At 53.7% G+C, this 12,617-nt stretch overlaps 1 protein-coding gene across 1 annotated transcript; it reads left to right on the top strand.

The window, feature by feature from the left end:
• The first annotated feature begins 2,935 nt into the window (after window positions 1–2,935).
• Ncf1 (neutrophil cytosolic factor 1) lies at window positions 2,936–12,572 on the top strand. The gene is made up of 11 exons (XM_052754761.1): window positions 2,936–3,041; window positions 5,718–5,798; window positions 6,743–6,818; window positions 6,940–7,105; window positions 7,612–7,667; window positions 8,257–8,379; window positions 8,683–8,790; window positions 10,724–10,841; window positions 11,414–11,521; window positions 11,955–12,100; window positions 12,346–12,572. The coding sequence occupies exons 1-11, from the start codon at window positions 2,970–2,972 to the stop codon at window positions 12,462–12,464; spliced, it is 1,173 nt and encodes a 390-aa protein (XP_052610721.1). The 5' UTR covers window positions 2,936–2,969; the 3' UTR covers window positions 12,465–12,572.
• The last annotated feature ends 45 nt before the right edge of the window (window positions 12,573–12,617 follow it).

The raw sequence follows: 12,617 nt of genomic DNA, 5'->3' as shown, positions 1-12,617 counted from the left end.
TGCACATGACCTGGGCCTTGCCAAATAAATGTAATTTCAAAAATATAAAAGCCTGAGAGGGTGGCAAACACTTGCTAATCCCACACTCAGGAGGAGGAGGAGGTAGAATGATCTGGAGTTCAAGTTGGAGGCTAGCGTGGGCTACATGAGACCATCTCCAAAGATCAAAAGATGAAATAGTTCACATGCATTAAAATAAATATCTTGTTATGACAAAAAAGAACCATTGGCCCTGCTTATAGAGGTTATTACAAGGTCAAATGCTTTAAAAATAATAATAATAATCACTCTTTGCCTCTGTTTCTCATGCAAGGGGCCACGAGAGAACAGGGTGAGGTCTCAGGAGGGCAGTGGGAAGATGGCTGTGTGTGGCCTCAGGCCACTGGTCAGGCCACTGTCTGCAGTTACGCAAGCACCCACAAGACAAGAAGGAAGTGCTCGGGACGTGATGTTTAGCCCACCACAGGTCCCCAGCAGGAACTTTCCACAGCCTACTCCCTCCAGGCCCAGGTGCACAGCAGGGCTGGTGTTTTTGCTGGACTTTCCCCGACTATGGAGTCTGGGACAGAGATGAGTGTGTCCCAGAGTTCAGTGGCCAAAGGGAGTTAGCATGTGAGGAGAACTGGCCAGTGTGTCAGCCACTTGAAATCTACCCCTTATCCTACTCGGCTTCTTATTGTACTAAAACTCACCATTGGTGCTGGGTGTGTTAACACAGGCCCTCCCACTCATCTGGAGACGGAGACAGCAAGATTAAGAGTTCGAGGCTAGCCAGGTGGTGGTGGTGCATGGCTTTAATCCCAGCACTCAGGAGGCAGAGCCAGGCAGATCTCTGTGAGTTCGAGGCCAGCCTGGTCTACAGCGTGAGTTCCAGGAAAGGTGCAAAGCTACACAGAGAAACCTTGTCTTGAAAAACCAAAAAAAAAAAAAAAGAGTTCGAGGCTAACCGGGGTAGCTTAGTCTCCAAATGACAAGAAGGGTTGGTGATGTAACTCGGTGGTAGAGCCCTTTGCTTTTGAATCACCCCGCCCCCAGACAGGCTGGGGACGTGGCTCAGAGGCAGCATGCCTGCAATCCTGGAATCCCCAGACTGCATTACAACCCGGCCCTACCCACTTTCTCTGAGTCCCCTGCAGAGTCATGACAAGGAGGCCCAGCATGGGCCAGCTGGGCTGCAGACAGAAGGCTTGCTTCTGGAGAAGGCCGCGGGTGACCCGGGTGACCCGGCAGCCTCTGAACCACCCAGTATAGAGTAGGTACCACCCCTCAATCCTTGCCGCTTTAAAAGCAGGGTCTCAATATATACATACACACACACACACACATATATATATATATATATATATACACACACATATATATATATATATATTGGCTGGCCTGGAACCCTCAGATCCTGCCCCTGCCACACTGGGGAGACATCCCTGTATACTCTGCCCAGCTGCTTCCCTGTCTACACACTGAGTCCCTCCCTACTGAGAGCCCCCACCAGTGCCCCGGATCCAGGCTCACTCCTCCCAGGAAACCTCTTTGTCAAGTCAGCTCAGGGCCAGGGCGAGGCTCTCTTCCATGGGGTGGGCTCCATTGGAGCCCAGTTCCTCCAGTGCTGGGGTTAAAGACACTTGCCACCATGCCTGGCTCCCATCTCCTCTTCATCTCAAGCCCCCTTCCAAACAGCTGCCTGAGGAGAAAAACTCTGAGGGACCATTATGTGGTCAGGTGGCGGTGTTTCACCTCCGAGGGTATTTGTGTGGGTGTCTACATGTGTGTGCAGATGTCGTTTCTCGAGAATCCCCTTGTTTTTTGAGACAGGGTCCAAAACTGAAACCTCACCTGGAAGGCTGGCCTGACTGGCCAGTGAGTCCCAGGATTCCTCCTGACTCTGCCTTCCCCGTGGTGCTGGGATTCAAAGCGCACACCAGGCCAGAGGGAGGGTTCTGTGGCTAAGAGTTCCTCTCTTGCCGAGGAGCTGGGTTCTGTGTGAGCATCCATGTCCGTGGCTCACAACCACCTGTAACTCCATCTCCAATGGATCCAGTGCCTCTGACCTCCACAGAAACCTGCCCTCACATAACACACCACACACACACACACACACACACACACACACACACACACACACACACACTTAAAACAAATAAAAACAAAACTTGGAAAGCACACGCTACCATACCCAGCTTTTCTTTAAGGTGAGCCCTGGGGATAGAACTCAGGTCCTCTCTGGGTGGTGGTGATGTACCACCCAGAGGCAGGAGGATCTCTGAGTTCAGTTCGAGGCCAGCCTAATCTACAGAGCAAGTTTCAGGACAGCGAGGGCTACACAGAGAAACCCTGTCTTGAAAAAACAAAACAAATTCGGAAAAACAAAAACAAAAAAACTCAGGTCCTCAGGCTTGTATGCCAAGGACTTAACCAGCTGAGCCATGTCCCCAGTGCCGTCCTATTTTTAAAGACAATCTCATGTAGCCAGCTGAAACTGGCCACTAACTACCTCCCGATTCTCCTGCCTCAGCTTCCCAAGTGCTGTGATTACAATGTATCACCGTGCCTGACAGACTTGCTGTTTTGGGTGAGGTTATTCAAAGGCCTCCGGAAGGGGAAACATCTGAGTAGAAACTTAGTGAACTTGAGGCGGAGAGATATACACAGGAGACGAGGACAGGAGAAGGGGGCAGGGAGGGTGCAAAGGTCCTGTGGTGGTTCAGAGCTGCAGAGAGGCCCACGTGCCCGGGGCTGGGGGATAGGCCTTACCCCCCAGCACGTTAGTGGTCTCCCCACCCCCCCCACCCCCCGGCTGCCCCAACCACTCCATTGGAGCTCAAACAATCCCCAGAAAGTGAAAGACTGAGCAAGAGTGTCGGGGCACTCCCCGCCCCCACCCCACAAGCAACAGAAACCACTTCCTCTTTTCAGTGTATTTAAGGCTCAGCCCCAGCTGTAGGGAGAAGTGGCCCTGCCACTGCCCAGCCATGGGGGACACTTTCATCCGCCACATCGCCCTCCTGGGCTTCGAGAAGCGCTTCGTTCCCAGCCAACACTATGTGAGTAGCGTGAGTGGAGCACACGGTAGGGATGGTGCTGTCATCCTGGTGCTATCCAAAGGCAACCTGGACCAGGGAAGGGTATGAGGGGGATGGGGGACCAGGGGAGGATATAAGGGGTGTGGGACCCCTCCGGCAAGGATATAAGGGGGTACCTCTCGGGCACCGGGTTCTTGTCTCTGGGCCTCAGGCTTCTTTCCTGGGTGTCTGTAAAGGACTCTGCCATTCTGGGCCGACATCCCTGTGCACCCCTCTCAATGGCTTCCCTCTCTGTCCCCATACTGAGCCCCGATCCATGCTCAAGCGCCACCACCCCGTGTCCAGTGCTTAGGAGCAAGGCTCGCTCCTCCCAGGAAACTTCCCTGTCCAGTCAGCACAGGGAGAGGCCCTGCAAGGAGAGGCTTGCGGACTGTAGCCGTCTGTCTGTCTTCTATGACGTTGGCCACAGAGTTTAGCTCCCCAGGAGATAACATCACCAGGAGGGAGGGAAACTGTCCCCTTTGCCCTGGGGGAGGTGAGTTGGAGAAATCTCTGCCCGTGTATATAGACTTCATCCTTGGGCCTCTGAGGGGCACCTGGTACTTGGGCGGTGTTTGTGTGGGACATGTAAAGTGTTATGTGCTAAGTGCGTCTCCCCCTTCTGCCCTCCCTCTCTAAATATAAACATTCTGAGTCATTCCAGAATAAGCGTGAGACTCTGGAAACCAAAAGAGGACATTGCGGTCATTCTAGGTGTTTCCTTCATAGCCTCCAGTCCTCCCCCACCCCAGAGACAATCACCGGGGTATGTTTAGAGTCTCACAGTGTAGCTTAGGTTAGCCAGAACTCAGGGCAAACTTCCCACTTCGCCTTCCAAATGCTGGGATTGCAGACATCTCTCTGTCTCTCTGCCCCTCTCTCTCTGTCTCTGCGTCCATCTGTCTCTCTCTCCCCATGTGCCTCTCTGACTCTGTCTCTGCCTCTCCCTCTCTCTGTCTCTCCCTGTCTCTGCCTCTGTCTCTCCCTGTCTGTGCCTCTGTCTGTCTCTGCCTCTGTCTGTCCATCTCTGCCTCTCCCTCTCTCTGTCTCTGCCTCTGTCTCTCTCTGTCTGCCTCTGTCTCTGTCTCTCCCTCTCTCTCTGTTTCTGTCTCTCTCTCTGCCTCTGTCTCTGTCTCTCCCGTCCCGTCCCCCCCACCCCCGCCCCGCACCTGTCATAGTTGTCTCATGGCTTCTTTCAAGCATCACACTGTTTTTAAGATCCCCCTTCCCGGTTTCTTTTTTTGTGGCTAGCATTATTGCTTGAGACAGCATATTCTGTTGCCCAGCCTGTCTCTCTGTCCTTATGTAGTCTCCAACATCCTGAACACTTCCCACTAAGCCTCATAAATAAATAAGTAAATAAATTTATATTTGTGCATTTCTCCTGCATGTGTGTCTGTGAATCAGGTATGTGCAGTGCCCGTGGAGGCCAGAAGAGGGCGCCAGATACACTGGCACTGGAGTTACAGATGGTTGTGAGTCCCAGTGTGGGTGCTGGGGACCCTGGGGGCATTGGCAGTACTGTCTTCCACTTCCCATCTATCTGATGAGCGTCTCTCCAGCCCTAGTCTTCCCCCACCCCGATCTGTTCTCCAAGGTCCCTCCTCTGTTAGCACAGTGGGGACAAGCTTTCCTGCACCTGTCATTCGAAGCCTAGCTGGGGACTGTGGCTAGGGCGCTTGCACAGCGAACATGAGGCCCTTGGTTCAATCCCCTGCACTCGCAAGAAAAAAAAAAAAAGAGGGAGGGGGGAAATAAAGTGAGCAAACATTAGCCGCTCTTCCAGAGGATCAGGGCTCCATTCCCTGCACCCACATGATGACTCACAGCTAGGTATAACTCCTGTTCCAGGGGCTTTGACATCCTCTTCTGACCCCCATAGATTCTGCATGCATGTGATACATGAACATACATGCTGGCCAAACACTATATATATAATATATATAATTATATAAAATTATAATATTAATATATTATATATAATATATATAAAAGAAAAACAGAAAGGAGCTGATGGTACTTGCCACCTTGTCTGATGATCTGAGCTCACTCCTCAGAACCCAGCAGGTGGAAGAAGAAAACTGACTCCCACAATTTGCCCTCTGACCTCCAGCTGCACCCCGTGGCATGCATGTGTACATGTACACACACACACACACACACACACACACATACACACACACATGCAGGCACTGAATAAATGTAAAAAGAATTTTCTAACATACCGGAAGTTGACCACGTTGGTTGGTCTGCTTCTCAAAGCTCCCGGGTCCCTGAAGCTCATGCCCATCCTGTGACCCAGGCTACCCCCCAAAGACTGCCTCACCACAACCCCTTTGGCTTCCATTCAAGACTAAAAGGCAGGGGGGCTGGAGAGATGGCTCAGAGGTTAAGAGCACTGCTTGTTCTTCCAAAGGTCCTGAGTTCAATTCCCAGCAACCACATGGTGGCTCACAACCATCTGTAATAAGATCTGGTGCCCTCTTCTGGCCTGTAGGGATATGTGCAGGCAGAACACTGTATCAATAAATAAATGAATCTTTAAAAAAAAAAAAAAAAAAAAAAAGACTAAAAGGCAGCCCAGGGGCACAGCGTGGTACTCCTGGGTGCTGACTCCCTCCCCCCCGCCCCCCCCTCCATGCTCTGATGTCCCCTCAGGTGTACATGTTCCTGGTTAAGTGGCAAGACCTGTCGGAGAAGGTGGTCTACAGAAAATTCACCGAGATCTACGAGTTCCATGTGAGTGTTGGGGTGCACTAGCCTCAACCTTTGCTCAGCCTTTGCTCAGCATGTATCGAAAGAGGCCAGCCTGGTCTACGTAGTGACTTCCAGGGCCAGGCAGGGCTACAAAGTGGGTCCTTATCTCAAAATAAATAAATGGCCGAGAGGTGGGTGGTAGCACACACCTTTAATCCCAGCACTCGGGAGGCAGAGGCAGGTGGATCTCTTGAGTTTGAGGCCAGCCTGGGCTACAAAGTGAGTTCCAGGACAGCCAGGGCTGTTTGTCTCAAAAAATAAATACATAAACAGATGAGACAAGGACAGACAGACAGACAGACAAAGAGAGACATAATATTTCATTAGACGCTGGGGCAAGATTAGCCTGGAGTGTCCACAGGTGGCACTGCGAACAATGTAAAAAAACTAAGAGAGATGTGGGGGGAGGGGGCTGGAGAGATGGCTCAGTGGTTAAGAGCACTGGCTGCTCTTCTAAGTCCTGAGTTCAGTTCTCAGCAACCACATGGTGGCTCACAACCATCTGTAATGGGATCTGGTGCCCTCTTCTGGCCTGCAGGTGTACATGCAGGCAGAATACTATGTACATAATAAACAGTAAATCTTTGAGAGAGAGAGATGGGGGAAGATGTGTGTAAGGCACAGGCAGCATGTGTGGAGCCGATGGTTTCCCTTCCCAGTGAGTGTTTTGAAGGGCTCCAACTTAGATCTTTTGGAGCACCGCCCCCCCTTCTTTTTCTCACATATCTTAGGCTGGCCTCAAACTCACTACACAACCGAGGATGACTTTGAACTTCTGATCCCCCTCACTTCCTGAGTGCTGGGCTGACAGGAATGCACCCCCACACCCAGCTTATGCAATGCTCAGGGTGGAACCCAAGACTTCATGCATGCTTGGTAAGCACTCTGCCACGGAGCCCCAGCTCAGGATTTCTTCCTCTATCTAGAAAATGCTGAAGGAGATGTTCCCCATCGAGGCTGGTGAGATCCACAGGGAGAACAGGGTCATCCCACACCTCCCGGGTGAGCAGAACTGAGCCCCTCAGTAGGGTCCCCTGCCCCTCGCCTGCTCTCGAAATGCCTTCCCACATCTTTGGAATTGACCTTGTGTGTGTACTCATGGGTCTTTGGTGCCCCCACCCAGCACCCAAATGGTTTGATGGGCAGCGTGCTGCTGAGAGCCGCCAGGGCACACTCACAGAGTACTTCAACGCCCTCATGGGATTGCCCGTGAAGATCTCCCGCTGCCCACATCTGTTGGACTTCTTCAAAGTTCGGCCTGATGACCTGAAGCTGCCCACGGACAGCCAGTGAGTAGCCACCTCCCTGGGGAGGGGACAGGAGAACAGAATACAGAGGGTGGGGAGACCCAAGTTCGGAGAGGATGAGGGACTGACCCACAGGCACACAATGCTCTAAACCTGGGACCTGGCCAAAACTGCATCTATACAGACTCACGTCACCATGGGGTACGCTGGAGGCCCTAGAAGGGCCCCCTCCCTGAGGGCTGATGGGAACCCCTCCCAGGCCAAGCATCTCTATCTAGCTGGTGGAGAAGGCCTTTGCCAACTCCCTAGGGTCCTCTATGCCCCCGTTTCTAAGTCTGGCTGCGGAGACAACCCCTCATTCCTAAGACAGTCTGTGCCCCACCCCCAACTCCCAGGGCCGGGACTGTGGATGCCTTCTCTCTGTGTTGACCATCTTTCCCGTGGTTCCTTTTGATTCTGGGAAGTCCTCCTGCAGCTCTAACCCGAAGCCTTCCCTTCCGCAGTGGGAAAGCAGAGGGCCTGCTCCATAATGCCTGTTCTCTCTCCAGGGTGAAGAAGCCAGAGACATACCTGATGCCCAAAGACGCCAAGAGTAATGTAGCTGGTGAGAGGAGGGTCCCTCATCCTCTCCTCCCCTTTCTCCTCTTTCTCTTCTCGAGCCTAGATTTCTCCTATTTATTCTCTCTCCCTGCCAGCCCCACCTACCTGCCTAGCTATTGGCCGCTCAACTCCTTATTAGACCCATCGAGAGCCGTAGGCAGGCAAGGTGCAACAGATGCAACACATCTTTACATCGTTAAACACACATCCCTACATCGTTAAACAAACACAGCATAAACCAGCATAACGTGCCTTTACACAGTTAGGCGTTACAATGTTACACAGTTAAAAGCAATATTCCACAGCATGAGCAAACGTAACACATCCTTGCCCCGTTAAAAATCATATTCCGGGCCGGGCGGTGGTGGCGCACGCCTTTAATCCCAGCACTCGGGAGGCAGAGCCAGGCGGATCTCTGTGAGTTCGAGGCCAGCCTAGGCTACCAAGTGAGTTCCAGGAAAGGCGCAAAGCTACACAGAGAAACCCTGTCTCGAAAAACAAAAAAACAAAACAAAAACAAAAACAAAATCATATTCCGGAACGGGGACTGCCCTCCGTGCTGTGTCCACTCACCTTGTCCCCGCTCTGTGCAGACATCACAGGCCCCATCATCCTTCAAACCTACCGTGCCATCGCTGACTATGAGAAGAATTCACGCACGGAGATGACCGTGGCTACTGGAGATGTGGTGGACGTGGTGGAGAAAAGCGAGAGCGGTTGGGCTCCCCCTCCCACCCCCGGTCCTGGGGTGACAGAGCCTTGAATTCCATGCAGAGGATCTAGCGGCCTTTGGCCTCCAGCTCAGGCCTATCCCATGCCTGGATTGCATTTAGGGGTGCTGTCCTACCAGCTCGTTGCAAAGGACTCTGAGCTCCTGCTAGTGGGGTGGGATTCGGGGGTGGAGTCTGGGGACATTTATGAGCATTCGGCATCCCCTTCTCTGTATCCTCACCACCCTTGTGGCTGAAGGAGGCTGCCAGGCACCACCCCTCACTTATCTCTCTGTGCTCTTGACATAGGCTGGTGGTTTTGCCAGATGAAGACAAAGAGAGGCTGGGTCCCCGCATCCTACCTGGAGCCCCTTGACAGTCCCGATGAGGCAGAGGACCCGGATCCCGACTACGCAGGTGCTTCCTGCCCTCTGAGGCAATATGGGGTGTGGGATGAAGGAGAGGAAGGGGTGCGGGGACACGAAGAAGCCAGTGCTCCTTCATTATTTTTAGCTTGGAGGCCTGGGTAGACGGTGATATTGTTAGAAAAATAGGAGGCGCCGGGCAGCGGTGGCACGCGCCTTTAATCCCAGCACCCAGGAGGCAGAGGCAGGCGGATCTCTGTGAGTTCGAGGCCAGCCTGGTCTACAGAGCGAGATCCAGGACAGGCACCAAAGCTACACAGAGAAACCCTGTCTCGAAAAACCAAAAAGAAAAAAAGAAGGAAAAATAGGAGGCAGAGAGAGGGACAGGGAGGAGACAGTGAGGACCCTGTGAGCAGTGTGGAGCCCGGTACAAGGGAGGGGGAGCAGAAAGCTGAACTGACTGAGGCTGGGAAGGAGGGCTTCCTGGAGGTAGTGTCATCATCGATGCCCAAGGGGGAAGCTGGCAGCTCCGGGGGTTGAATGGTCTGCACTGAGTTTGAAAGCAGAATTGTGTGGTCATGTTTTAAGATTGAGCAATTCCACCTGGGTGTGGTGGGGCATGTCACCTCACTCCGGTCACCTCAGCTACTCAGGAGCTCAGACAGGAGGAGCTCAAGTCTAAGGCTGCATAGGCAGGCTGCAGAGCATGCATGACCCAGTCAGCAACATAGGGACACCCTGCTACAGAAATAGTGTGTGTGTGTGTGTGTGTGTGTGTGTGTGTGTGTGTGTGTGTGTGTGTTTAGTTTTTTTTTCCTTTTTTCTTTTCTTTCTTTCTCTTTTGAGACAGGGTTTCTCTGTGTAGCCCTGGCTGTCCTGGAACTCATTCTGTAGACCAGGCTGGCCTCGAACATATGGAGGTCTGCCTGCCTCTGTCTCCTGAGTGCTGGGATTAAAGGCATGGGCCACCACCACCCAGCTCTAGTTTGCTTCCTATTGCTGTGATAATCACTATGACCAAAAGCAAGCTGGGGAAGTAAAGGTTATATTCCCTCACACTTACGGGTCACAGTCCATCACTGAGGGAAGTCAGGGCAGGAACTCAAGCAGGGCAGGAACTCAAGTAGAGGCCGTGGAGGAGTGCTGCTTATCAGCTTGCTCATTTTGCTTTCTTATACAATCCAGGGCCACCTGTCCAGGGATGGCACTGCCCACAGTCGGCTGAGTCTTCCCACATCTACCATTAATAAAGAAAACGCCCCATAGACTTGCCTACAACCCATTCTGATGGAGGTATATTCTGATGGAACCTCAAGAGAGGTTCCCACTTCCCAGATGACAGCTTGTGACAAAACACTTAACCAGTGTGCCTACCCACACTACACACACACACACACACACACACACGCTATGAGTGTAGCCCGGTAGTAGAGCTCCTGCCTAGAATCCCCTGGTGAGGGGCTGGGGTGTGGCTCAGTGGTAGAGCACCTGCCTAGAATTCCCCAGTGAGGGGCTGGGGTGTGGCTCAGTGGTAGAGCACCTGCCTAGAATCCCCCAGTGAGGGGCTGGGGTGTGGCTCAGTGGGAGAGCACCTGCCTAGAATCCCCCAGTGAGGGGCTGGGGTGTGGCTCAGTGGTAGAGCCCCTGCCTAGAATCCCCCAGTGAGGAGCTGGGGTGTGGCTCAGTGGGAGAGCACCTGCCTAGAATCCCCCAGTGAAGGGCATGTTCAACATGGTTCAGCTGTAAAGCTCTTTCACTGCATGTTGCAAACCCTTGGTCCCATCCTTGTATCGTTTAAAATAAAATCTCTAAAAACCTAGAGAGGGAAACCAAGAAGGAAGAGATCTGAGGGGACAGAGGAGGGACTTGTGTGTCTGTGGTGGTTGCTGGACAGTTGGAAGAAGCCTAGCACTTAGGGAGGAGGGAGTAGAGTCCTGGGAACTGAGTAGACTCTCACCTCACTGGGTGCTCCCTCCGTGGACCAGGTGAACCCTATGTAACCATCAAAGCCTACACTGCTGTGGAAGAGGATGAAATGTCCCTGTCCGAGGGTGAAGCCATCGAGGTCATTCATAAGCTCCTGGATGGCTGGTGGGTGGTCAGGTAGGAGAGCCCCTCCCCCTGCATGCATCTACCTGGGTGGGTTCTGAGCAGACTTGGCTGTGTGATTCTGGAGTTTTCTTCTCCAGGACCTTCCGAAATCAAACAATCAAAACCAAAGCAAGCAAGAAGGAAAATGACATGGACACTCCCCCCCCACCCCAGACACGGTTTCTCTGTGTAGTTTTAGTGCCTGTCCTGGATCTCGCTCTGTAGACCAGGCTGGCCTTGAACTCACAGAGATCCACCTGGCTCTGCCTCCCAAGTGCTGGGATTAAAGGCATGCATGACCGCTGCTCGGCCACCATGGGGACTCTTAAAAGTGTCCACAACACACTCCTCGGCAGAATACACATCTAACTTTCTCCCCCTGCCCAGACTCGGAAGGGAGGGCTGGGGGCGGTGGAGGCTTGTGTTGCTACAGATGAGGAAACAGTCTGGCCTTTTGGGTGTGGATGTTTGAAATCTCTTAGCCTGCATTGGTCCCCATGGTTGAGGCACCCTGAAGCCCTCCAGCTCTGTGCACACCCCCCTCATGACTACTGCCTGAGCCTCCAGTGTGGCCCATCTTGCAGGAAAGGGGATGTCACCGGCTACTTCCCATCCATATATCTGCAGAAGGCTGGGGAGGAGATAACCCAGGCCCAGAGGCAGATCCGAGGCCGCGGGGCACCGCCGCGCAGGTGAGAGAGCGGCCCCCGAATGGGCAGGCATGGAGGGGAAGGCCGGGACAGAGATAGTGAGGAGCCCGCTGATGCTTAGAGTGCTTTGGGATGGTCAGTGAAGCCGGGGCAGTCTCAGAGTAAGGACATGTTGATGGCCAGAGCGGGCATGGGAAACAGGCCTGGGCTCTGAGACAGGGTAAGATCCGTGACCCCCAGTTCTTGCAGGTTCTCCTGTCTGCACCCCACTTGCTAAATATAGGCTTAGGACCTGAGGGGGGGCCACAGTCCCTCTGCACCCACTGGCTGAGGCCAGACTTAAGGATTTCAGGGTGCCACCGTCTCTCCGCACTCTACTTTTCCTCAGGCCAGGCTCGGGGTCCCAGGGGTGTCCACTCCGTGTCCCGGGGGACAGGGACTCCGGGGTGCTGACATCTCCATCTTGCTGGGCCAGGTCGACCATCCGCAACGCGCAGAGTATCCACCAGCGTTCTCGGAAGCGCCTCAGCCAGGACACTTATCGCCGCAACAGCGTCCGATTCCAGCAGCAGCGCCGGCGCCCCGCACGACCCGGGCCGCAGAGCGCAGAAGGCGCAAGGAGTGAGTGCCAGAAGGGGGCGGGGCCAGGGCTGGAGGGCGGGGCTAACTCCTAAGGGGCCTGGGTGCAAGGGGCGGGACAAGACCTAACGGGGGTCCGGGTGGGGCGTGGTGGAGCGGCGGGGGTGGGGGGGTTGCGGGATGGGGTGGGGTGGAGGTGGCACGAGGTAGGGGGAGATCAGGACTAGAACGTAAGTGCAGCTTAGGGCTAGGAGGCGGAGCCTCATGGTCCCGACCTTCCTTTGCAGACAATATGGGGACCCAGCACACCAAGGCGCAGCCCGCCGTGCCACCACGACCCAGCGCAGACCTCATTCTGCATCGCTGCACAGAGAGCACCAAGCGGAAGCTGGCGTCTGCTGTGTGAGGGCGCGTGGCGCCCAGAAGGCGTCCCATCCCTATCCCTGTATATACTTGTATATAGCCTGGGGTCTGAGGTTCCTCCCTTGCCACAATAAATGTTGTTTGGAGTGGACGGAGACTTTACTGGGCTTTGCTCCAAGGATATTGATAGGATGAG

This window comes from Peromyscus californicus, unplaced genomic scaffold (genome assembly GCF_007827085.1).
Source record: "Peromyscus californicus insignis strain IS unplaced genomic scaffold, ASM782708v3 Scaffold_2__1_contigs__length_46816999, whole genome shotgun sequence".
NCBI lineage: Eukaryota > Metazoa > Chordata > Mammalia > Rodentia > Cricetidae > Peromyscus > Peromyscus californicus.
The sequence above is the reverse complement of the archived record's forward strand: the minus strand, read 5'-3'. Positions and strand labels throughout refer to the sequence as shown.

Bases quoted from the DNA above. Each gene is read 5' to 3' on its own strand.
- Ncf1 (XM_052754761.1), top strand. From the start codon at position 2,970: ATGGGGGACACTTTCATCCGCCACATCGCCCTCCTGGGCTTCGAGAAG. The intron at 7,668-8,256 runs GTGAGAGGAGGG...CGCTCTGTGCAG, and splicing joins CGCCAAGAGTAATGTAGCTG to ACATCACAGGCCCCATCATC. The intron at 11,522-11,954 runs GTGAGAGAGCGG...TTGCTGGGCCAG, and splicing joins CGCGGGGCACCGCCGCGCAG to GTCGACCATCCGCAACGCGC.